General features: G+C 39.9%; 1 protein-coding gene across 2 annotated transcripts in view; it reads left to right on the top strand.

The window, feature by feature from the left end:
- CCSER1 (coiled-coil serine rich protein 1) overlaps positions 1 to 27279 on the top strand; it is a 1155265-nt gene that overhangs the window by 953047 nt on the left and 174939 nt on the right. The window contains exon 10 of one of the 2 annotated variants that reach the window (XM_030564826.1): positions 12105 to 12150. The exons of the other annotated variant lie outside the window; for it this stretch is intronic. Coding sequence (XP_030420686.1) covers positions 12105 to 12150 — 46 coding nt within the window. The remainder of the gene's footprint in view (positions 1 to 12104; positions 12151 to 27279) is intronic. 2 annotated transcript variants of the gene reach the window in all.

Here is a 27279-nt window from a genome sequence, read left to right as displayed (position 1 = left end):
CTGGTTGCTGTTCCAGTTCCGGGCCTGGGACTGGAGATGCTGTGGCTGTTTCAGTGGTAGGCATGGAATCCGGGTCCACTGCCTCTGTCTGGGTCTCTGGTAACACAGACGGGGCGTCTGTGGACGGCTCAGGAACAGGAATGGGTCTGGAAACTTGCCTGGTTTGGCTACGGGTAACCATTCCCACTCTCTTGGCCCGCTTCACTTGGTTGGCCAAGTCTTCCCCCAGTAGCATGGGGATAGGATAATTGTCATAGACTGCAAAAGTCCACATTCCTGACCAGCCTTTGTACTGGACAGGCAGTTCAGCTGTAGGCAAGTCTACAGCTTGTGACATGAAGGGGTAAATGGTAACTTTGGCCTTTGGGTTGATGAATTTGGGGTCAACGAAGGATTGGTGGATAGCTGACACTTGTGCCCCCGTGTCTCTCCACGCAGTAACCTTCTTTCCGCCCACTCTCAAATTTTCCCTTCGCTCCAAGGGTATTTGAGAGGCATCTGGGCCTGGGGATCTTTGGGGTGATGGTGGTGTAATGAATTGCACTCGCATGGTGTTCTTGGGACAGTTGGCCTTGATATGTCCCAGTTCATTACACTTAAAGCATCTTCCATCTGATGGGTCACTGGGCCGAGGTGAGTTACTGGAGACTGGTGAGGTTGAAGAGTAGGGTATCTGTGGCTTTACTTGGGTGGTATGGAGGGTCCTTGGCTGTCCTCGGTTGTAGGGTTTATGGTCTGTGTGCCCCCTGGGGTAATCGTTCCCCTTGACAGTAGCTTTTTTGCTTTCTGCCAGTTCCATCCATTTGGCTCCAATCTCCCCCGCCTCAGCGATAGTTTTGGGATTTCTATCTTGTATGTACCGTGTGATGTCTTCAGGAACACCATCCAAGAACTGCTCCATTTGTATGAGGAGGTTCACGTCTTCCAAGGTTTGAATGTTGTTTCCTGTTAACCAGGCCTCATAGTTTTTTGCAATGTAGTAGGCGTGTTTGGGAAATGACACCTCTGGTTTCCACTTTTGGGTTCTGAAGCGCCGACGGGCATGATCTGGGGTTATCCCCATCCGGTATCTGGCCTTGGTTTGAAAAAGTTTATAGTCATTCATTTGCGGCTTGGGCATTTCAGCTGCCACCTCTGCTAAAGGTCCACTGAGGTGTGGCCTTAATTCTACCATGTACTGGTCTTCGGGGATGCTGTACCCAAGACAGGCTCTTTCAAAATTTCCAAGAAGGCCTCGGTGTCATCACCTGCCTTGTAGGTGGGAAATTTCCTGTGCTGTGGAGCAATAATGGGCGATGGGTTGTTAGGATTGGCTGGAGTCTGTTGCTTAGCCTTTTCTAATTCCATGGCCTGTTGGTGGGCTTCCCTCTGGAGTTCTATCTGTCTTCTGTGGGCTAACTCTTCTTCTTCTAGTTTTCTTTTGTGTGCTGCCTCTTTGGCTTGTTCTTCTCTTTCTTTCATCTCCATTTGTCGCCTGTGTTCAGCTTCTTTGAATTGGTCTTCGGCCCTCATTTTTGCCTTAGAAGTCATGATTCCTGTTTTCTTGTGTTGGGGTGCCCTCCGGTGTTTATCTTCTGCACTGCAGGCTCTGTTCCCTCCTGGAGTCTGCCTAGCAACAGTGCTTTTTTCCCTTTTCTCTCTCTAGCTAATGTTCAATGAAGGGAAACCAGAAAAACCACTTTATTTGCATGCATATAAGTGCTGGTATTTGCCTCCTAATGGGAGGGCTATTGCATGACAAAAGACCCTTAACAGTCTTCTCGCTTAATATGCAAACCACAAACTGCTAGAGAGAGCAGAAAGAAAAAAAAAAATTCTCTGGTTCCCTTTTAAAACCAAACTGTTTCTCTCTGCTAAAAAGCCCTTAGCAGAGAAAAGAAAAATATAATATTCCTACTGGCTTCTGGATTCTGTCTAGATCCCGCCGCTGCCACTCATGACATAACCTTATTCCCAGATTTGGACCTTAGCGTCCAAAATATGGGGGTTAGCATGAAAACCTCCAAGCTTAGTTACCAGCTTGGACCTGGTACCTGCTGCCACCACCCAAAAAATTAGAGTGTTTTGGGGCACTCTGGTCCCACTGAAAAAACCTTCCCTGGGGACCCAAGACCCAAATCCCTTGAGTCTCACAACAAAGGGAAATAATCCTTTTTCCCTTCCCCCCTCCAGATGCTCCTGGAGAGATACCCAGACACAAGCTCTGTGAAACTACGCAGAGTGATTCCCCCTCTCCGTTCCCAATCCTGGAACACAAGCACTTTCCTCTTCACCCAGAGGAAATGCCAAATCAGGCTAGCAATCCAACACACAGCTCTCCCCTTGATTTCTTCCTCCCACCAATTCCCTGGTGAGTACAGACTCAATTTCCCTGAAGTAAAGAAAAACTCCAACAGGTCTTAAAAGAAAGCTTTATATAAAAAGAAAGAAAAAATACAAATGTTCTCTCTGTATTAAGATGATACAACACAGGGTCAATTGCTTAAAAGAATATTGAATAAACAGCCTTATTCAAAAAGAATACAAATCAAAGCACCCAGCACTCATATTCATGCAAATACCAAAGAAAAGAAACCATAGAACTTACTATCTGATCTCTTTGTCCTTACACTTAGAAACAGAAGACTAGAAAGTAGAAAGTACTTCTCCAAAGCTCAGAGACAGCAGGCAGACAGACAAAAGACTCAGAGACACAATTCCCTCCACCCCAAGTTGAAAAAATCCAGTTTCCTGATTGGTTCTCTGGTCAGGTGTTTCAGGTGAAAGAGACATTAACCCTTAGCTATCTGTTTATGACAGGGGCCATGCTGCAGGCCTTTATTACAGTATAGATGTACTTTCTGAGGTCTAATCTACACTGGTGGTGGCAGGTAGGGTATTGGCATTACACAAGTAGCTACATGCTGCAGCGGAGAGCGGGCTGTGTCCACACTGCAGTATGTAGCTACACAAGGCAGTCAGTGCTCTGACTGAGGGAGATAGAAAGTTGCTGGAGCCTTTCCGTGCCACATCCCTCTGCCACAGCTCTTTCCTGTTGCAACTGGACTCTTTCACTGTGGTGAGGAAAGACTCTGGCAGTGGGGACACTACACTGCTAAAGATACACGTGTAGATGGGGGAGCCACTACACTGTGTAGAGAGCCGAGTAGGGTCTGTAGAGTGTGTGTAGAGAGCCCTGTAGGATACACCCTGAGGTTCAGGTATGTCGTCTTATTTTACTCACCTAAGCAGTGCCTCATTGTCTACGCTGCTGTTCATACTCGTGCTGGGGGGGCATGCAATGTGTGTCCTCTACACACCGTAAGGAGTGTGGAATATAGACATACCCTGAGAGGTCATAAAACATCTGAGGCTGCATTGCACGGTGATTCTGCAGTTAATACATCATCATATCACCAGTGTAAATGAGCAGAGTGCAACTTCTGCTTTAGGATTTTGCATTTCACGTTTCCATTCTATTTTCAAATAGTTGTTGAAATAGAAAGACAGTATTTCAGCAGACGCTGAAACATACAGAACATCAAGACCTACTCGCAAGCCCCCAAGGAGCTTAAAAAGATTGTTGCTAGTGAGTAAGAGCAAAGAAATATCCAGTTTCCAAATAAGAGTCATTTAATCAGTAAAGTTTAGGAGGGATTAAGCTTAAAGAGCAGTGGTTTCTGCTTTTATCCCACATGGGTCTTTAAAGGCCTGATCCATAGCCCAGTGAACTCAATGGAAAATAGTAATGATAGTTTGGGCATCATGAGGTTGCCAATTCAAAGTGTACTGTCAAAATATATTTTTAGAATCTTTCACTTAACTGTGACAGCAGATTGCCGAGTATTGCATGCAAATCAGTCTTTTTTCCGAGCTGAAAATGCGCCAAGAGACTGCTAGTAAAATATTTACTGCTAACTTTAAGATGGAAATATGTCTTCCTTATTGAGCTGTAATTTTACTTTGAAAGATATTTGTAGGAGGAACAGATTTATTTGAATATATCTATAGTCTCTGTTGCTGAATTTTCTCTAGAGGCTATTTTCTATTAATAATTTTACTCAACTGAAGCACAGTTTTCACACCTCCCCCCCCCAAAAAAAGTAAAGAAATATGTGCCATTTCCTTTCTATCATCTGCTGTTGCACATAACTTTAAATATTTGGGAGTTGTATGCAGGCTACATATTGGTAATTCCACCCACTATAAAATCAAAATATTTTTCTTGTTTCACTGTTTAAGGCAAAACACACAGTACTCTCTCAAACCTCAGGGAGGAAAAGCACCTAAGTGATGAGCATCTTGTGTAAAAGAGATCATAAAGGTATAATTTGGGCTGGTTTTGAACATAGCTAATGTTCAAAAAAAGACTTAGATGTGAACAATTGCTTACTAAATCTAATTGTTTTAGTACTCTCAAATCCCATCTCTTGGAAAGAAATAGAAAGAGATAGAGAAGCAAGAACAATTTTTGAGGAGGAAAATAAGGGGCACTTATGCAGCTTGGAAAACAATGAAATTCAATATTTGCTGATGGAGAAAGAAGAAGTTGGTTAAGTCATTGGACTAAGATTCAGCAGATGTGGGTTGGGTTCCTGGCTGTGTCACAGCGTTCCAGGATGATCTTCAGCTAATGAATTAATCTTTCTGTCTCAGATCCCAATTTTCTGCTTGCATGTTGTATCCTTTTCTTCCCACTCTGTGTGTTTCTTGTCTATTTAGCCTTTAAGCTCTTCAGGGTAGAGATTTTCTTCCTTTGTGTACATATAGCAGATAAGAACCTTGATATTGATTGGGGCCTCTAAGTGCTCCTGAAATACAAATAATAAAAATAGCAATTTCTATGTCTAGGGCCCAATCCTGACAGTTGCTGAGCACCCTTTACTTCAAAAGGAGCTGAGAGTGCTCAGCACCTCACAGGAGGACCTAAAAAATGCACACGTTTGTATGCTTTATTAGTAATTTTGTCATGAGAATAAGAAAGTTGGTTCATAATAATTAGTTGCAGGTGGATACAAAGAATCTGATTTCCTAACTCCACTGAAATTAGAAATATTTTTCACTACAAGATTAAAATATTTACTTTGAAAATTATAGCTGCCATTCATGATATTTTTTTTCTAATAAGTCCCCTCTTGTGCTGATATTTAAACCAGGGGCTCCACAGTATATTTCTTGTGTGCTGCTGTGACATTTAATTTTGATTCAGAAAAAAGGGTCTGATGAGAACATAGGTCCACTGTTAAAACTCTTAGAGTTTTAACATTCCAATCTGTGCATGAGCCATAAACATTTCATCAACCCATAGATTGTCAACAGTTTTGTCTCTGCAAAAAGTGTTTTACTTTCATATTAAAATAAAATAAAATGAAAATAAGCAAAACAGCAGGTGGATGTTCCATAGAAGTAAGTGTTTCACTTCTGATTGCGTGATTTTACCTGATTCTTGTTGGCAAAAAGTCTAATTCTTTGAACTACAAAGTATATCCAACTCACAGCTGGATTAACTACAGCGGAAACTATGGGTAGCCAGCTGGGTGCTTATATCCAGCTAGCCAAAGTGCCCCTAACTATTAATTATCTATTCTCTGGATTGCCACTGAGCCTTTTCAAAATAATTGTAGTAGCATATCCAATTCCCCCTCCACCCTTTTAAAAACGAGTCTCTCAAATTCTCCCTTACCTGATTTCCATCAATGTAGAGCAATGTATCATTTACTGTAATATAATAATTATTATACTCTTGAAACATGCTATGTACTGTGCAAACAAATAGGAAGACTTTGTGCCTGTTATGAAGAGCTTTTCATAATAAAAAGACAAACAGATGAAGGTTGGTGGTTAAGAGCTGCAGCAAGCAATGTGGTTGAGGTGAAGCTCGGCATGTCTGTTAGGGCCATATGTTTGATAGTTCATATATTGTTTAAATTCAAGCAAACAATCTCCAATTGCCCCTCATCCTACCCACTGTTAATTGAGTAATTTCTTGTAGGAATAGTAGTAGAAATAGGTTTAAGTGAGGGATTTGGATGAGAAAGTAATACGGGCCAAACCAAGTGACTCTTCTGTGGATAAAGAACAGTGTGTAAGAAAGCATGGAGTGAGTAGCAGACAAATGGGGTGCTGTGGCTGTGACTGGTGTTGGTAGAGCGGAGGGGTAGTACAAAAAAAGATAAGAGCAGAAAATGATAGTGGATGGAAATGTGAAGTGTCTCAGAGGCTAGAACAAGAAGTTTGAACTTTAATGTAATAGAACGACATATCCTGTCCATGCAGGGGAATGGGTTCAGAGATCCAACAAGCCTTTACCATCTCCTGGTATTGAAATTCTATATATTAATAGATGTTTTGCTATCATGTGTTGACAAAAATTATTTTCTGCAACTCAGTAGTTCATAACACAGATAGAAAAGGAATTGGAATTCACAGTTGTTATCCCATCAGCAGAATCTGTCAAATGACACACTGGTCAGTTTCCAAAGTTTCCATGAGGTTTCATCAGTTCAGCACGAGAATATTTCACATGTGGCAATAGCTACAACTTAAATACTGTTTATCGGTTTTAAGATTATGCCTTTTTATCTTAAAGAACTAGTGGATTGTGCTGTACAGAGGTATCTTTCCCATTTCCGCCATGAGAAATAGGTATTTTTTTCTGGGTCTACATTTTAAATACCTCTCATATAAGAAGAATTCCTCCTACTACATCCTGTGCCTAGCAAAACCAAAATCTGTTATCTTTTATTTTTTATAATTCTCCTATTAATTGTGTAATAGGTGGATTTGTACCCTCAGAAATTAGGATACTTATTGTGTAAAAAAATAAATAAAAAGTGTTCACGAGATAGATAGTGAGATTTCTTTTATTTTCTTCAGATAGTGATATGCCCTTTGTCATCTTTACAAATGTTCCTCAGAGAAAGTGACACAAAAGGGACAGTGTTATTTGTGTACTGCTACTGCTGCTACATAGAGGGTCTTCAATTCAACTGAATTGATTTGATAAGTTTGTATATTGCAGAGCTTAGTCTTGGAAGTTGCTGAAGGTGACCCCTTGGGACATGAATCACCATATATAATAAAGTTAATAACAGATGAAATAATAACATTGGGATTGAGAGGGATGGAGGAAACTTGTACGACTCTGAAGTATTTTTACTGAAAGATTACAAACAGCAATCTAATATACATCTAGATTTTTTGCCTTTCTTTAATAGTTTGCATCCTTCTTTTCATTTAGGCTCCCTTGCTATTGCTATCCCAGAAGAGCTGCACTCACCATTGGTTAGGTTGGATGGTGTTTGAAATTATTACTCTAAAAAATGGGAGAAACTGATTTTGGTAACACATGAAAATAAAACAATAGTGGCAATCAAGTCAAATTGCCTTGGTGATTTCACTGGAGTTGTTAGTGCAGGAGTAGGCAACCTATGGCATGTGAGCTGATTTTCAGTGGCACTCACACTACCTGGGTCCTGGCCACCGGTCTAGGGGGCTCTGCATTTTAATTTAATTTTAAATCAAGCTTCTTAACATTTTAAAAACCGTATTTACTTTAGTTATACTTTATACTTTAGTTATATATTATAGACGTATAGAAAGAGACCTTCTAAAAACATTAAAATGTATTACTGGCACACAAATCCTTAAATTAGAGTGAATAAATGAAGACTCAGCACACCACTTCTGAAAGGTTGCCTACCCCTGTGTTAGCAGATAATTACTGTGACTTCCGAAGAGAATCATGTCATATTTTCACTTTGCAAATATTAAAAAATTGATAGTGTTTTCAAGAAGAACTGAGGGTTGTCGTATTTGGATTGTATTTTTAAAAGTTACAGTGAAAAGAAATTAGAAATGGATGTCTGAATGAATAGAAACAGAGCAACAACATGCCTGCTTCTTTGGTGCATAAAATCCACATTCACTCTGGACTTATCTTGGGTAATCAAGCATTCCTGCATAAATAGTGAGTGGTACTACAAGTGTAGGATGAGTTTCAGTTGTCAGTGAAAAGAAAGAAGTCCTTGCAACAGGGAGGAAACCCTATCAGATGGAGATACTTTTTTATTCCACAGAGAATTTGTCAATGGACGTTGCAGTAGATTCTGATGTCATTCATGCCAGTGTAGATCCAGAATAAAGCTATGGAAGTCAATGGACTTCAAATTTACCCTAGAGTAACTCAGGTCAGAATCAAGACTATAGTCTTCCATATATTCCAAGTTTTCACTGATTCTGGAGTGAAATAAGTTTATAAAAGACTGCTCCATTTAATTGTTCCTAAATTGAAACAATTGACCATGTTCCTGAAGCAAGTAGGGTAAAAAACTGGTGCCTCACTTCTAAAGCTATTATGAAGTCTGCCACTGTGTTCTCATATTGTTACTCTAGCAGTCTTTAGCTGGTTACAGGTGCTCATAGATAATGAGAGTGCTGATTTCAGACTCTAGAATTATAATAGATTATAATTAAAGTTACCAATACAGAAATCAGTGTGCACAGTGAGCCTGAGATTATGAATTCACTTTCCTCTCCTATATTTTAACTTCATCAAGGTTTATATCTTGTTTTTTTTCCTTTTGAAAACAAGCTAGAACGTGCAATGGTCTCCAGGTCTTTTTTTTTTTTTTTTTAACAGAAATAAACCGCAAGAAAAAACGAATACATTGCAAAATAGTATGAGCAAAAGTATGAGTGGTTATATATCTGTATAATAGAGATAGAGAAATGGCCTTAAAAAGTGCGGAGCACCTGTAGCTCCCTTGATGTCAATGAGAGTTGAAATTGCTTAGCACATCTGAAAACTATGCCATTAAAATATGAGAGACTTCTCTCACAGAAGAGAGATTTGTTTCAAGGCTCCAAAAATATATTTAAAATATGGATTTAATAATAACAATTAAAATATGTAAAGACTACTTCAAATAGTGTAACGTGTTGGCAAAACACTCAGGCTGTTTTATTGAACTAAAGTTTATTGCACTCACACATTTGCAATGGCTTTTTGACCCTTTTACAGATATACGTGAAACAAATGGCATCTTCCTCCTTTCTCTCATTCCTCCTCCCTCCTCTTAAAAGACAGTCTGGTTATGTTGGTAGCACCGCACCTCATCTACAGTACTTGCAGCACTTTCTCCATAGTAACAACAAAGCTCCTGTTTCCCAGCTCATGAAAGCTACTCTTTTAATAAGAGATTTTTTAAAATGTATGTGGAAAGATGATGTAGCTAGGTGCGCATAAACTCCCATCAGCCCTTTCCCGTTATTAGCATCGGGGAAGATCCATATATTTGCTATCTCAGGAGCTCTAACAGTTTCTCTTTTTTAGGCTCCTCTGTTTTTCATTTTGGTTTCTCAAGTATCTCTCATGTTCAGTGTATTCTCCTCCTTTATAATTGTACCTTTTCCTTCTCGATCCAAAGGCTTGACATCTTGATGCTTCTCATTAAAGCAGAGAACTGTCAATGTTAGAGCGGTGAATAAAAACGTATCTGCCTCTCTTCCCAAATCACAGATTTCTGCTGCTTAAAATATTGGAGATTTCCAATTAGCTGTTAAGAGTAAAGGACTTCATCAACCAGCCACTGGAGGGTGATAACATGACAAATTTTGTAGCATATTCAGTCCCATCCTTTAGCGGTCTGTAGCATAAGTATGCAGAAACCAGTACATGACAGGTCTGCTCTATAGAGCTCTCAGCATGCAAACTCTAAGTAACATTCCTTTTCTCTTTGAGATGCATCTTCATTTGGTACCAGTAGCATGTTGTGGGAGTACCCTGATATATACAGAAAGAAGTTAAATCCATTTAAAATGTGTGATCGCCTCATGGTATGTTCAGAAGTGCCCTACTTTGAACCCTTGAATAATGAGCATACCCATAACCCTTGAATATATTTATCTCACCGATCCAAACCTTTTATTATATAGCGCACAATAGTCTGAGAGACGCTATTCTCTTGGTGTTCCCTCTTAACTAAATCCATGTAGCAGAAAGATGGAGAAAGTGTAGTCTCACAGCAATGTAAGAAGATTGTTTTGACTTCATGAATCATTAATTTAGGAACAAGAAGGCCAGCACTCATCTGGAATGTTTATGTGCTTTTAGATTATCAATACTAATATATTTTACTTATATAGCACCCAATAGCCCGAAGGATCCCAGGGCACTTCACAAACTTGGTCACTTCACCCACTATTTAAATCGAGCCTCTTTGTGGATGGGATGCAGTAGCTGTTGGTCAGCAGGCAGCAGCGCTGGGCCAGTTTAAGATAGTTTTCAGGAGTCTTCTAATTGAAATTGTAGGCGAAAATTAGGTAGGAAGGAATGTATATACCCTATTTAGAATCTAGATAGAACATCAGAGTTAATATCCTTACTCTTGGCAAAACTGCTACACAGTTTATAATTATAAACAGTCAGGGCCTCCTTTTTAAGTTTCCCTGAAAAGATGGATGGCATTCCCAACGGGCCTTAAGCAGTGCTACACTTAGCATCACAACATCTAAACTTTAGACACTTAAAAAATCACTGGGATTCACAAAGTCTTTGTTAAGGGTTTAGGATTCCTCTACCATAAATGGAGGGAGATAGGTGCCTAAAGAATGGGATTCACAAAAGTCAGCAGGAAGATGTATGAGGCAAAGGTAACTTTCTGTCTGTTTTGTTCTTACAGTGGCACACAACAGGAAGAATAGAGATGCCAGGATGTTTCCCATGTCTTCAAAGAGTGCTTGCCATTAGAAAACTTCCTAGTTTTCAATTAAATATATAAATGTTACCTCAGTATTTTCAGTATTCCCAAAACCTCAGTGACACAGTCTGTGTGAACTGACAAGCTTCAGGCACATTGGGCCAAATGACTTCGAAAGAATCACACTTGATATATTTGGACCATGGTTTGCCAGCAGTAGCCTCGGCTGTGCAGTCATGTAGCCAAAGTGACAAATAAGTATGCAGTGTTGTTGTAGCTGTGTTGGGCCCAAGATACTGGAATGAGAAGGTGGGTGAGGTAATGTCTTTTATTGGACCAACTTACATTAGTCAAAGAGACAAAGTTTTGAGCTTATACAGAGCTCTTCTTCAGGTTTGGGAAAGCAAATAATATTTGTGACAAGAGAAAGAATTAGTTATTTGGACAGGAGGGATGTTAGGAAGGTACCTATGTAATTCATACAACATGTGCTTTCCATGCTGCAGCCTGAATTTTACAAACTCTGCAAAATAAAGTGATCCCATGAAACAAATTCCAACAGCTACATGAATCTCAGGTAAAGCAATTGGCCAAACTTTTTAAACACAACTATATATCTATATAGTATGTGTTGATCCCATCGGAATCTATATTTACCTTATCTTTTTTCTCTGCAAGCCATTGCTATTATCTTACGCATTTCGTGCCAAACGTCACCACAAAGGTGACACACTTGGCATTTGACTCATAGCTTTTTTCTGTAAACAGAACAATGGATAGGCTGTGATTCAGAGCTACAGCACAATTACCAGCATAATACATGCAGGATATATTTCTCTATCTATTGAAAGAATTATGGTATCTATTGATTAAGGATTTAATAAAGCAACTTCCTATCAGCTAGTGGTTCAGCTTTCATCAAACTGATTCACAGAAAACTTGTTAAATAATTTTAGAGGGAAAATGAGGAGGGAGTGACAGGAAACAAAGTGTACTGCAGTGACTTGGTATTGATTTAAAATATACTGTACTTTCCAACAGTGACTGAATAAGTTAAGAAACTGATGTAACTGAACCTATTTTTTTTTAAAGGCCACATTAATATATACTTTTGTGTTCTACTTTTCATCAAACTTAATTTGACAAGTTTGAATGTGCCTGTCTTACACTGTAATTTTTTTTCTGTTTTTGGCTCATTGTGTCTGTTGATGGGTGGATTACTCATAGAACCTTCTCTATTATAATTTATGTTTCTCTGAAAATAGGAACAGCATTTCTTCAGTAATAAGAAGCTACTTTATCTAACAAGTCTCTTTTTATTTTGTTTCACTTGCCTTCATTTTCTTCATGTCCTGTCATTTTTTTTCATTTGCTACTGTTAATCCTGACATGCCTTGCTCCAAAAAAAATGTGTTTTATTTACAGGGCACAGCTTATGGAAGTGCTCCTGTACCTTCTCGCAGGCAATTATGTGAGTCTCTTAAATTCCGCTCTATGTTGTAAAGATGAATATGTGTTCATGTGCTGTAGCATGGCATGCCAATATAGACTAAACGCCCTAAGGTCAATATGCAATCACCAGTGTTGTATATTGCCAGTAACGTGTTTGTAGCTAATGGTACCTATAGCCCCTTTTTTCCTTACTTGTTTGTCTTGTGTCCAGCACATTGTAATTAGAGCTGCACTGTTCACTACAGAGTTGCAAGAAGGGCAGAAAATCCCATAATGACTCAAAGTCTGGAGGGAGTAAGGACAGTAACCTCAGCTCAGCTCTTGAACATATCATTGAATACAAACATCAGAGGTTGTGGGTGATGTTTTTCTCTGACCTACATATTAATATCTGTGTCCAGTTCTCCTCTGTCAGGCAAACAAAACCAAAACAGCCATGATTATAAACAGACTGAGAAATGCAAAATCAAACACCTTTGTGCTGGGTATATGATACTGTATGTTCCGCGTTATTCTATATGGGCCATTGCTTCTGAGCAATCTGGAGCACAAACCAGTCACCTGTGAGTTATGAAGGTGGGGTCCATTAGTGAGATCTCTGCTTCTTTCACTTAAAATTTCCCATTAACATTGATAATATTCACTCTACCTTAAAAGCTTCCCTCAGTGCCCTACCAAAACAGGAGGAAGTAGTAAGCTAGCTGAGCTATATTTTAAACACCTTTGCTAGTGCAGGAAAAGAGAGACTTACATTCTAGTTCAACATGATCTCTCTGACAATCTGTCTGCCATAACAACATATTTCTGCAATTGAGATTTATGAAAACTTAATATATAAAGTCTCAAAAGAGGCATCAGACTTTGAGATATGAACTTCTTACATTCCCTGAGTCCATCTCTGTCTCTCTTCTACCTTCCCTTATCTAAATGTCCATCTCAAAGACATCAGTTTGTTCCACATGCATATAAACAGCAATGCATTGCATTATTACCATTATTGTGCACTGCATCAGCACCGAATGCCAAATAGATTCATCCTAATATGACATTACAGGCTCATCCACTAAGTACAGTCCAAGTTGAACAGCGCTTTCCTTCACTGTTGGCAGTACTAAACATGTTGCTTGCATAAATTCACCAAGGCTGAACTGTGAATCAATAGGAAAATAAACAGCATTTGTCCTCAAATGTGGGTTTTGCAAAATAATAATAATAATAATCTTATTTCACTTTCCTCTTTATTATGTAAGTATCTGAGATGTCTGAATTCTTCTGGATAGGACTACAGGAGAAAAAAACCTCGATTCAGATAAAGTATTTTAATTGTGCTCATATTATGCTACTTAATGGTACAGTGGAAGGAATTCACATTCCAGGTAAATTATTATCCGTCTCTTGACAAATGATTATAGTTTCTTCCTAAACTATTTTAGTTTCTGAGATATATGTATTTATGAATCTGGAGAAATGAAAATTAGAACTTCTGTCTGTAAATTCATCTTTGCTACTGGTTTATATGATATTCTAAATTAGTCAAGACTATGGATGTAGGGTTACGTGATATTTTTACTGATATTTAAATGTAGTTATCAGTAGTTAGCAATATGTCTATAGCTCCTTACTTTATAAGTAATCTGGGCTTCTTTGGAACAGATAGGACGATGCACTTAGGTGCACAGAGTATGAAAGTAGGAAACACAATGCAGAGGACAGAAAGTGTTTCATTTAGCAGCGATGTGACTATGTTGAGCTACTCAGGCCAGTGAGTAAGGAGGTTGGAGCCCAGGGTCCATTTGTTCCCCACACCTTACCACTCTATTCACCCATTGGCTCTATGGAGAGAGTAAGTGAAGCCAGTACTCCCTTGCATGGGCGTTGATTCCAAATCAGAATCTAGCCATTAGTGGCAGTTGTTCTAATTCTACAAGGTAATGAGTACTCTCTGCTCTCACTGAAGAAAATGGGAGATGAGAACGCTTCATCTCACAGCAAGTGCTCAGCACATCACAGGATTAATCCCACTGGGGAAATCTCATGTTCTCCTATGGAAAAACCTTTAGGAAAGGCTAAAGTTACTGAAAACTCATTGCTCCAAATGTTTGACTTGGGAAACACCACTGACTTCAGCAGAAATAGACTAAGGATTAATTTTGATTCTCTGAATTCATACTCATGAGGTTTCCAGAGTGTCATGTTGTTAGCAATGTTTGGTTCATGTTCCCATAGAGTGGGCAAGGGTGCATGATCTTCCAACTGCATGGGTATATTAAGAATCACTGGAAAATCATATGGATTTCCAGGCATCTTAACAACTGAAGGGCCCAAAGTGGGAGGGGCTTTGTACTAATTCGGTGATCTCAGATTTCCTCTAGTAGCATCATGCTCTCAGAGGCTACTGATGAAAAGTAGCAACTTAATGGGTAATAGAAAATGAGAGAATTGTAAAAGCTTGTTAAAATAACAAGCTCCTACTAATGGGACATTGTAACTACCTGGCTATAAACTAGAAACCACCAATTGGCAAGGATAAGGATATAATTTGTGTATATAATTTGAGTCTTATTTCTTTCACAACATGTAAAAGCACTAGTTAAAAAGGATCAGTGTGTGACTTTTGTTCTGTTTTTCATGGCAGACTTCAGTACAGGCAGAAGCGGGGAAACATGCAACCGATACTGAATATGTATTTGATTAAGTTCGTAAATAGGATTCAGAAACAGAGGACAATATTAGTGGAAACAGTCCAGGATAAACAGAAGCAACAGCAAAAAGGTTCTAATGATAAATATTGGGACTAGTTTGGTTCATCTGTATATCAATGACTTATAAAATGAAATAAGGAGATAATGTTGGGCTGATAAAACAGTACTAAGATGTGGGCACTTATCCATCCAAACATGATGAGAAGAAAGATGGTGCTGAGATGGGAACTCTGGAAATCTGGGTTTTAGTCACAGCTCTGCCACAGACTTCCTATGCAACTATGGAGAACTCACAAAGTAAAATACTTAATAGGGTCCCCTTTTTTGGATGTTTCCTTTTTGGGTGTCCAGACTGAGAAACGTTGAGCCTCCTTTTCAGAAACACTGAAGACCTGCTGCTCCTAATGAGTTAGATTGATGTGACGGATTAACATAATCAGACTTTAGGGTTTGCCAGTTGGACATCAGAAAAAAAAATGTCCATGTTTGAAGAGTTCAATCTTAACCTCTCAGTGCCTGAGATTTTCCTCCTCTTTTAAAAAAAAAAAAAAGAGAGAGAATAATACTTGGAGAGGTGTTGTATGAATAAAAAATACTACTCTTTGGGAGACACCGCAATACTCTGGTGATGTAAATAACTCAACAAATATAAATAGAGTGCATCAAACAATCTCAGATGATCTTTATAAACTATGTTCATAGGTACATATGTGGTTTTTGTGCTTCATTGCATTAAAATACAAAGAAATCTATCTGTGAAAAGAAAATGATAAAAGCATTCTCCAGTCCATATTTACAAATATTAAATAGAAGAAAAAGCATAAGTACTTATGAAAGATACTAGATGTTGGTGTATTGGTATATTTTAATTTTGGAATATTTTATTTTTAAACTACACTATTAGCATCAGACCATTATTCGATTATTTCATCACTTTATCATATTTAGATGGTGCCTTGCTACTATCTCTGCATTACAAAATATCTAATTAACAATTCTTCTGAGGTCACAGGGAACCTTATACTTCATAGGCCTAAAGTCTGTTCTGGGCCTGTTCAGGAGACACTGTAACACAGATGAAAATATCTTCAGGGTACCATATAGACAAAATACTTTCAAGGGCAGTAATGGAAGCAACTAAAGGGGCACAGCTGCCAACTTTTATGATGGAAAGGACTTACCAGTAGGTAAATTTATTTGATTTCCTTATGTCATAAAAATCCTATGTTCTTGTACCCATAAACTGTTAAACATTTGTCATGATTATTTTCACAGCTGGGAATATACTCATTACACTCTCCCGAGATATTGTTATCTACTGAAAAAAGAGTTCAATGTGTGAAATTCAGTGCTGTTTCAAGCATATATGTGTGTAGCCCACCATTAAGTACTTAAAATTTAACAAATCCTATGGCATTAGAAGTACCCAGAACAAAGTCACAAACTTCTGGTTTCTCTTCTATTTCACTGTCTGTCACTGACTTGCACAATTGGGATCTTATAACATGAGAAAACCAGGCACATTACCCAATGAACAGTGAATTCAAGAAATGTAATATGGTTATTGTTTCAAGCATTTCTGAAGTGACCATGGAATCTTAGCTCATATACTATATACATTAATTTGCTATGAGGATTTCCACTTAACTCAGCACGGTGCTCTTTTCCTACAGAGCTTTTTATCGAAATAGTGGATTCAGGGGACTTTGTTCCTCTATTACAACACCTGTATGAATTGGTGAATCTTTCCCCATCCCCTGAAGGTGGTAAATTTTGGGAGCAGCCTAATTTCAAGCAAAACTTCCATAGCAATAGACCCTTTGCCAAGGATGTTTTACAGCCCAACTGTTTCAAGGTGAAGTTTGATCTCAGAAGTGTCCTACCTTTATGTAACTGCTGCTCTGAGTGCAGAGAGGCACTTGCTAAGAAAAATTTTCATTTTAAAGCAAAAATAGGTGAACTAAACTAGAAAGTCTGGCAGTGGAATTTGGCCTTGATCTAAGAGGCCTTCTTGAAATATGGTAGAATCTTGACAAAAATCAATGGAATATTGTGATACTTGGCTATAAATGATACAGAGAGGGCAGATGAAATTAGAGAGCAGAAATTGTAATGCTGTATCTAAAGGAATCCATAGAAGCTAATGAGATACAATTATGACTGGAGGGGACTACACAGTTGAGTTTGTATTGATACCAATCTCAAGAATACATACAAATTTACTACTAATAGGACTCATAGTTGATCTCTGGATTAAGAAAATGACACTAACGGCACAATGTTGAAGGAAATCAAAACAACAGCAAAGTCTTAAAAAAAGAGTGGAGAACTTCAACTACACACCTGCATATAAACTGGTCACACAAAACAATGGAACAAAGTTAAGAAGCATTTTTGCCTCACTTTAAGTGATTGTACTAGAACAGCTAGATCTGGCACTCAAGAGGAAAGGCTACTCTTGCCTTAGTTTTAAGTAACATATAGAAGTTAAAGAATTAACAGGAGCTGAGCCAATAAGTAATAGTTATCATAATATGATTAGTTTCAATGTTTTAGGGAGAGGAAAGATACCAAAAACTAACACAGCCAAACTCACCTTTACAAAGGGAAATTTCAATAAAATGAGTAATTTAGTGTTTAAAAAAAGAAAAGAAAAGGCCCTGACATCAAAGTAGTAAAATAGAAGAAAAAGTAAGTATTATATAGTAAGAAACAATAACAAATCCACAAAAGACATGCATTTCTCTGAAAAAATAGTGAACAGGGAATGCAAATAGACTAATATGAGAAAATGGCAAAATTTAAGCAGTTATTTGAGCCACACTGAAATCCTTTGGTACTTTGAAATCTAATCCTCAAGAAGCCAACAAAGAGGAGCATAAATCTCAGCAGTTAATATGAAGGGAAATTAAGAGGGGTAAGATTTATTTTGAAGAACAAATAGTTAAAGATATGAAACAAAGAAGGGATTGTGAAGGAATTGATTGGTCTGCTGGATCACCAGGAATTAAAGAGATCAATTAAGGAAGATAAGGACATTGCTAAGAAGTTAAGTGATTTCTTTGAATCAGTCTGCATCAGAGATACCTATCCCAGTCTTGTTCTTTCCTTGTAATCAAGATGAGCTATTAGCAGAGGTTCCTATGACAGAAAATAAGATGCTGGGCCAAACTGATAAATTAAAAAACAAGAAGTTACCAGGCTCAGATGGTATACAGCCAAGAGTTCTGAAGAAGTTAAGGAATGAACTGGCTGTCATTAAAATTGCTACTGTGGACATATTATTCAAAATGATAATTAAAAAGAATATATTAAGATACCTGGAAGATCATGATATGATTCCTGCACAGTAGTTTCTGCAAAGGAAAATCATGGCTCACTATTCTATTAGAACTATTTGAACGTGTCAGTAAAGGAATGGTGTCTCATGAATTGTCAGCCCTGAAACAAGGTCCCTTCACTAGCCCTAGTGCTGTCCATAGGCTGGGTTCCATTGACTCCGGAGAGACTTGGAAGTGCTCCTGGGCCTCATGAACTGTTCACCCTGGAAAGAATGAGTCTCCACATGTTCCAGTTCACTCGCCTGCTAAAACGGCCCCATTCACCCACATTCGATCTGCCACCTTCTGGCAGTTTTCCTACAACACACCCCATTCTGTTGGCTCTGTCGGCACCACCACTTCTGTAGGACTCCCCTTCCTCAGAGTCAGAGATTTCGATGGTGCCCATGGTACGCTGCTTCTGTTCCAAAAGCTTGACTAGTGAGGGTTCTGATGGCACCGTGGCAATACTGTTCCTTACCTCTGCCCAGGAGCCACTGGTGTCTGGCTCCTTGGACACAGCTGTAGCAGCAGCAAGATCAACGAGATTGGCCATATAGAAGCTTGTGGTCCCAATATTCACCATCAGAAAAATCTTGTTCAACATGGGTGGACTCCCCTGTTTCACTGCCACATCCTTTATTGAGTAGACCTTTGGAACCGGGGCCAGACGATGAGCTGATCAGCCCGATACCAAAGGTTTCCCTCATCATCCCTGATGTGGCTGTGTCATCAAGGCTCTCTTCTCCCTCAGATGACTATCGTCAGTTTCAAGAGGTGATACAGAGGATACCTAATGCTGTTCAGATCCTACTGGAAGAGGTTGCAGGACTGTCGACACCAACTCTAGACATTTTGCACACATTGATACCAACCAGGGTGGCCCTACCAATCTCGAACTGGTATGCATGGTGTGGCATACCCTGGCCACATGAGCCCCCACCCCACCCTGGGCATAAAAGAGATACTATGTCCCCCTCCAAAGGGTCTGAGTTTCTCTTTTCACATCCTTCATCCAATTTTCTAGTGATTCAGTCTGCCACTGCATGAGCTAAACAATGTCCATGCTTTACCCCCATTGACAAGGAGGGCAAGAGGTTAGACCTTATGGGTCAAAACGTCATCTCAGTTCTGGATCTCAAACTGCCTGGCACTGATGGCCAAATATGACTTTTTAAACTATGGGCAGCTGGTGGATTTTGCAAATAAACTAACTCAGCAGGACTGTCCCGATCCCAAGCAATTTTAGAGGAAGGTAAGTTGATCGCTTGGCCCATACTTCAGGCTGTAGTTGATTAAGTGGACACATCCGCGCGCATATTGGCATCTGGAATTGTCATGAGGATGGAATCCTGGTTACCATGCTCAGGTTTCACTAGAAAGTACAGAACACAACCGAGGACTTCCCTTTCGATGAACCACACCTCTTCAATCAGAAGACAGTTGATTCCTTGCACTCACTGAAAGACTCTAGAGCCACCTTGCAATTCTTAGACATATATATGGCAGCACCAAATCAAAAAGTTTACCCTCTGCATCTTACACAGTGCTACAGAACTCTCCAGTTTTTCTGCTTATGAGCCTCCACAGAAACATCCAAAGATCCCATCCACCTGTTCTGATGGTGCAGTCTTCCATGCAACACACTCAATCTTTATGTAAGCAATATTTCTGAGTGCAACTAGGGAGCTATCAACTACTTTGCCTCCCAATGTTCTTGCCAGCAACCCCTTTTTGGGGTCATCTCAAACTCTCTTTGCTAGCATGGAGCACAATAACAATGGATAAATGGGTCCTAGATGTTATTCGACATGGCTATACCATTGAGTTTATGATGCTACCTCCTGCACATCCCACTACCTCGATCCCGTCCCAAGGATCAGTCTCACAACAGTATTCTTATCCTAGAGGTGGACTCCTTCCTGCAGAGAGGAGCAGTGGAGCCAGGCCCTTCAGCCTTTCAGGGCACAAGGTTATATTCCAGCTATTTTTGATACTCAACAAGAGGGGTGGATGGAGACCAATTTCGAATATCTGACACCTCAGCGTTTCCATTTGCAAGCCAAAGTTCTGCACGGTCACACTTGCAGCCATCATTCCCTTGCTAGAAAAAGGCATTTGGTTCACGGCTCTCGATATGTAAGACTTCTACTTCCATATTGACATCCGTAACACACAGATGATTCATGGTGGGTCCTTGGCACTTCCAATTCAGGGTTCTGCTATTCAATGATGGTAAATGCCATGTAATGCACAGTGGATGAAAAATGTGAACTATGAGATTGAAAAGATTAGGATTGCTCTCTTCAGAGGAGAGGTAAATAAGAGAATTTAAATTTACAGCATGGGCGGAAAGCTGTTCAAGCTTACCAGTCTGAAAGCCAAGAGTAAGATCTCTACAACGTCTATTGTGGAACTTCAGTATGCTGATGACAATGCAATCTTTGCCCACTGTGTGAAAGATCTTCACTATCTTGAATGTGTTTGCCAATGTTTACACATGTCTTAGTCTCACTCTTAGAGCACGGTAGTCTTCATGATATTAGCCCTCTCCAAATGAGGTATTGCATGCCCCATCTATCAAAATCAATGGAGTGGCACTGGAGAATGTTGATCATTTCCCCTACCTTGGAAGTCATCTTTCATCCAAGGCAGATAGTGATGCAGAAATTCAACATTGCCTGAGCTGTGCCAGTGTAGCTTTTTCTCATTTACAGCACAGGGTTTTTGAAGATTACGACATTCAAACAGACACCAAGCTTCTTGTTTATCAAACTGTTATTCTCCCAGCACTCTTGTATGGGTCCAAAACTTGGACAACCTATAGACACCGCTTGAAAGTCCTTGAGAGGCACCATCAACGCTGCCTTCGTACGATTCTGAAGATCAAATGGGAAGACAGGCGCACCAGTATTAGTGTCCTGGAAGAGGCAAAGACTACCAGTATCAAGGCACCGATCATCCATCAGCAATTCCACCGGACTGGTCACGTTGTCCGGATGCCAGACCATCGCCTCCCAAAACAGGTCGTGTTCTCTCAGCTGAAAAAAGGGTACCATAACGTGAGTGGACAGTGGAAGTGTTCTAAGGACTTACTGAAGGACAACCTAAAAAAATGTAATATTGACATTGACACTTGGGATCACTAACAATGGAGTGAAGTCCTACATGATGGTCCCCTGCATTTTGAACTTGCTCACTGACAAGCTGAAGAGGACAAGAGGTGCAGAAGGAAGGAGAGACTGGCTTCCAATCATGGTCAACAACCTCCTGCTGAGCCTAAAAACATCTGTCCTCATTGCAATAGAACTTGTGGTTCAAGGATTGGCCTTATTAGCCACTTGAGGACCCATAACTCTCATGAAAGCTGATCATACTCGGTAACGAGTGATCGCCCATCAAATAAGAGAGCCAGGATAAAGTATAGAAAATACCTAATGGTATAGGAAGGGTAGAATGGTAGCTTTTGTTCTGTTTCACAACACACGAACTAGGGGACATTTAATGAAACAGAGAGGCAGCAAATTCAAAACAGATCAAAGAACATACTTTTTTTCATACAACATATAATTAGACTATGGAAGTCATAGCCACAGGATGTCATTGAGGCAAAAAAAAATCAGCAAGATTAAAAGAGGGATTGTGCATTTATATGGATAATGAGAATATCAAGATTTATAGTTAGTGCTAAAATACAGTTGCAACCAGACTAGATGATCATGATGGTCTTTTCTGGCCTTAAAAGTCTATGAGAGCTTAAGACAATCTCTAACTGTTAGGGGTTATTGGTCACGTGTAGCTGCCACCTTCCATTCGGAATAAATGTAAAGAAGCAGTTGTAATAAGGCGGCTGAAACAATGGCAGTAGCATTCAAAATCACAGGGATGTGGAAATGCTGACTAGAAGCTCCATCATGTAACCCCCCAAGAGTTTAAAGTAAGTGTTTGAGTGACAGTGAGAGAGAGAGAGAACCACCTGGAAGGGAAACTGGGAGAGACAGGGGGATAGCCTGAACAAGCATAATGTGACTCTGCAAGAAGCTAGAGCAGGGGTCGGCAACCTTTAAGAAGTGGTGTGCCGAGTCTTCATTTATTCACTTTAATTTAAGGTTTTGCATGCTGGTCATAAGTTTTAATGTTTTTAGAAGGTCTCTTTCTATAAGTCTATATATTATGTAACTAAACTATCATTGTATTGTAAAATAAACAAGGTTTTCAAAATGTTTAAAAAGCTTCATTTAAAATTAAATTAAAATATTCATCTTACACCGCCAGCCCGCTCACCCCGCTGCTGGTCTGGGGTTCCATCCGCCAGCTCCTTCCAGCCAGGATCCCAGCTGCTGGACCCGCTCAGCCCACTGCCGATCTGGGGCCCCTGCCCTGCCCACATGCAGTGGGTACCTACCTTGTCCCTGGTTCTGGCCCATTCTCTTCTCTCTGCACTGAGCTGAGGGTGGGAGTGGACTGAGCACAGGGCTGGGGGTGAAGTGTCTGGCCAGGAGCTAGAATGAAGGAGGGGGCTCAGGGTTGGGGCAGGAAGTTTGGGTGTGGGGCACTTACCTGGGCAGCTCCCATTTGGTGTGAGAGGTGTGTGTGTGTGTGTGTGTGTGTGTGTGTGTGTGTGTGTGTGTGTGTGTGTGTGTGTGCAGGAGCTCTCATTCGGTGCTTAGGGTGGGGGTGGGAAGTGCAAGAGTCAGGATGTGGGGGGTGCCTGGAGTGTGGGGGGAGTCAGGGCAGAGAGCTGGGAGCATGTGAGTGGGGTGCAGGTGTCAGGGCAGCAGGTATGGGGGTGCCAGAGTCAGCGCTGGGATCGTGGTGGGGTGAAGGAGTCAAGCAGAGGGCTGGGTGTGTATGTGGGGGGTATAGGGCTCAGAGGCCTGAGGTGTGTGCGGGGCTTAGGGGATGGGCCTGGGGAGTGTGTGGGGCTGCGGGGCTTAGGGCAGAGGGCTGGGTGTGTGTGGGGAGCGTCAGGGCTCAGGGAAGAGGGCTGGGTGTGTGTGTGATGGGGGGGCAGGGCAGGGGGCTGGAAGGGATATACCCCTATTCCACCACCCCTGCCCCACGGCCCTGCCCCACTTCTTCTCTGCCTCCGCCGGGAGCAGCAAGTACGCTGACTGTGCTCTTTCCCAACCCTCTCCCTCAGAAGGGCCATCAGCTGATTGGCTGGCAGGGAGGGAGGGAGGGAGGGATGGAAAGGAGGAGAAGGGGCAGAAACCCAGCACACTATGGGAAGAGGCAGGGGAGCTGGCCGAACCAAGCTTCTGCCCCTTGCCCCCTGCCCGAGTGGGGGGAGCAGAGGGTGGAGAAGAGCAAACTGGGCTGGGCAGGATTTTTAATGGCACGCTGCTGCCTGCTGGGACTCTGGCAGGCAGCAGCATGCCTTTAAAAATCAGCTTGCATGCCATTTTTGCCACGCATGCCATAGGTTGCTGACCCGTGAGCTAGAGGCTTCTGGGTCAGGTGCTGAAAAAAGAGGTTTGTGGCTGTAAGCAAAGAAACTACATTTGTTTTTTATTCCTTCTGCATTCAGAGAAGCAGGACTTTGTATGTTTCTTGTAAATAAACAAGATTGTTTCAAGGAAAATATCAGATGTATCACCAATATCTACTCCCAGCTGGACCACCTTGATGGCCCCAAACTTTCACTAGCCCCGGGGTAGAAAAGGAGTAACAATGGGAGACCATGGATCTGATTCTACATGGCAATTCCTGTGTAAAATGGCTGCATTATTTATGCTACAATTTCCTTCAAGTACTTGGTTTCATTTGCTTTATGTAATCATCACCTGAGCTCAGTAGTTATTTGACGCTGATGTTCTGAAAGTAGTGTCTAACGGTTTTGTGGTTTGTCAATGACACCTTCACTCAGGCTGCAAAGTTGTGTTAAAAGTGTGGGTGGATGTGAATATGGCATGGGAAGAAAATTAACCTCATTCAAATATAATTCCATTTAGATACTGCAAACATTAAACTCTTGAAAAAATAAAATGTGCCTTTAGAAATGATGCCCCGCCCCATTGCATAATTCATGATATTCAGAGAAAATAGCACAGTAGGCTTATGTTCTTTACCTTTAATGATACATCTCTCATGATGAAAGGGAAATAAAAAAGTCTTCTCTCTACCATATCAATCACTTCTTGACAGAATGGTCCTTTCTTAAACTTCTCTAGTGGCAATTTCCCATATTAGTCTTTCTTCTCTGCTATAGTTTTTGTAGTTTGACTCACTGAAACTCATTTAAAGTTTTCAATTTGAAGCAAATTACTTTGAACCTTTTTTAGTGCTTTACCTTAAATTTTTTACACAGAGCTAAACTGAGCTGCAGGTCGGGAGATCCAGAGTGATCTTTGGGAACTTGCACAGTATAACCAAAATTGGACATAAATATTAGTTTGCAAGTTTTTTTTTGTTTTGATATTTTGAGATTATTTTTCAAATATTTCTTAAAATTGATTGTGTTCCAGTGAAATACACAGTGGAAACACCCTAGTTTTGTAAATAATTATATACAAAGAAAATACTTACAAGCTGTTGATTTTGTAGCACTCCCTCAAAGTGAAAGTTTGTAATACATACATACATAAATAAATAAATAAATAAAATTGTCATACTTTATGAAAGTGAGATCTTGACTTTTATGCTGCTGAAATTAAACAGTTACAGCCAAAGCAAGTAAAGTGTTACTGTAATTCAAAGAGTGGGGAAATGGAAGAAAGGCATTGAGGAGCAGTTTATTGCAAGTCTATTGAATAGGCCTTCATCTATAGCTTGAAGAATTGTTTTATTATAAGTCATGATTTGTTTTATGTATGAATGTATGTCAGTATTCATTTGTGTTTGTGTATTCGCCACGGCAAGCGTTCTTAGTGGGCAAGTGGAGTTTCGAAACTCACCACTGAATTTGGTTAGCGGGCACGCGTCAGCATTGTGTATCATTGTTTGTTTTGCACCACAACTGAAGCGTGGATTGTCTTATGTCAATATATAAATCTCCTTGTAAATATGGGATATGTGGTGCAATTACATTGTTGCTTCTATTAAAATACACAGATTTGAACAACATAAAATATTTTGAAGTTAAAAAGGAGACAAAACTAACTAAACTATTTTAAAAATATGTAAGTATTATTCAAGCTTCTTTCTAGTTAAAATGCTACAATCTTCTAGAATCTATAGATTTACCTTTTAGCTCCAAAAGTATTTTTGATCCTATTTCTAAAAGAGATTTGCAGCTGGCAATCATCTGCTGAAATATAAGGTGAACTGACAAGACTTTTTAAAAAATGGAAATGAAAACTGAGCACTTGTTAATTAACTATGCCCTGTTGTAGATTTAAAAATTGCAAATAAATATGTATTTAAAAGCTGAGCTGACAAGCTTTTACCTGTTAAGACTGCAGCTTACACGATCAGGGTTCAGACATAAAGACTGTGTAGTTCTCTTGCAATAGCTAATGGCATCATTAATTTTGGCTGTTTATCAGAGCAAGGCATTCAAGCTGATAGTCTCCTGGCATAGTACACTCAGTGGGAGGAGTCTTGTCTGTTGCATGCTCTTTCAACTTCTTGGTCCAAAAGACACCAAAGCTCCAATCCTACAAACATACGTGTGAGTAAGCTTAGGCATTTAATTGAGCAGAACTACTTGTTTGCTTAAATGTATACAAGATCAGGGTCTCTGTTGATTGACTTTTAGTGGAAACTGTACAGCTTGTCTGTTTTCAGGCTTTTGAGAAAGGGTGAGCTGTACAGGAATTCTAACTGGCTAAATAGATATACTTTTTAAAAAAATAAAGTATATGAATGTTTAAGGTTGATGGACCAGAGAGGCACATTAAGAAAACAAATTTAAATAAATGATCTAACCCTTACCGTAATAATCTAATCCTCCTTTATGAGTTAACATTGTTATTAGATATTGTACAGGAAACACAACACTGTCATCAAATCTGTAGGGCTTTGATCCTGTGTGTGGTTAACTTGTTTTTAATAGTCCCACTCCTGGGCCTGTTCAAAGCCCACTGAATTGGTGACAAATTCTCCCACTGATTTCAGAGGCTTTGGTGTCAGACCTTAAATAGGAGATTTATTTTCAGCTGTTTAGGCCCACTCCTGCCAAAAGCTAAACTCCCATTAACTTCAGTGGGAGCAGGATTATGCCCATTACTTATAAAATGATATTAAATATATTCTGTTAACGATTTGGGAATCTTAAACAACCTTATTCATTTATTACTATTTTTAACAGCCTTTCATTTCACAGAAAGAACTCTGATTTCACTGCTGGTGACTCCTGCTCTCACGTCTGTTTCCATAGAAACAGGGATTAGTACAGTGAAAGTTTTAAAACAGTAATTATTTTAAAACACTGGGAATGGGCGAATTCATTTCACCAAATTTAGAACTCACTCAAAAAATCACGGAGTTTAGATTTAGAACAGACAAACTTTTAATATTCTCAGCTGCTGTGTGGGGTTTATTTTTGTTTGCATTTTAATTCCCTAATTAGTCCTCTAAATAGGGCATGATTTATCTTCAAAGAAGAATTTTTATTGTGTACACAGTGTTATGGTAGATAGCTTCTTCATAGGGGGTGTGATAGAGTGATAGTATGTTTACCTATAAGGTAATGTCTAGGAGCTTAGAGGAAGTCAACTTTCAGAAAACTGTTGATAAGTATGTGGAAGAAGGATCAAAGTATGAATGTTGGAGACTTTTGGCTCTCTCTTCCTACTTGAATACTGAACATGCAGCTCAGACTTGTATTTATTTAGAAACTCTTGCTGTTTTTCTTTATAAATAAAATTTCCCTTGAAAAACAATGCTTTATATTAAAGGAAGAAATACTTAATGAGATCCTGTTGTGTGAAACCCAAACACCGTGATAGTCCTAGATCTTGGGTCCAGAAGAGACCATTAGTTCACCTCCTTCCATCTCCCATATATCACAGGCTACCAACACCACCCAGCACTTAATTACTAAACCCAACAACCAAAATGAGAGCAAAATTTTAAACCCACAGTAGACTAGACTTTTATGTGCCGCAAGTAGAGAGTAGGAGGGACACCAAAGCCTGAGGGATGAGCTGGATGCTGCTTCCCGCAGCTCCCATTGGCTGGGAA

Source organism: Gopherus evgoodei, chromosome 5 (assembly GCF_007399415.2).
Source record: "Gopherus evgoodei ecotype Sinaloan lineage chromosome 5, rGopEvg1_v1.p, whole genome shotgun sequence".
Lineage (NCBI taxonomy): Eukaryota > Metazoa > Chordata > Testudines > Testudinidae > Gopherus > Gopherus evgoodei.
Note: the sequence above shows the minus strand (reverse complement) of the source record. Positions and strands in the feature narration are given on the sequence as shown.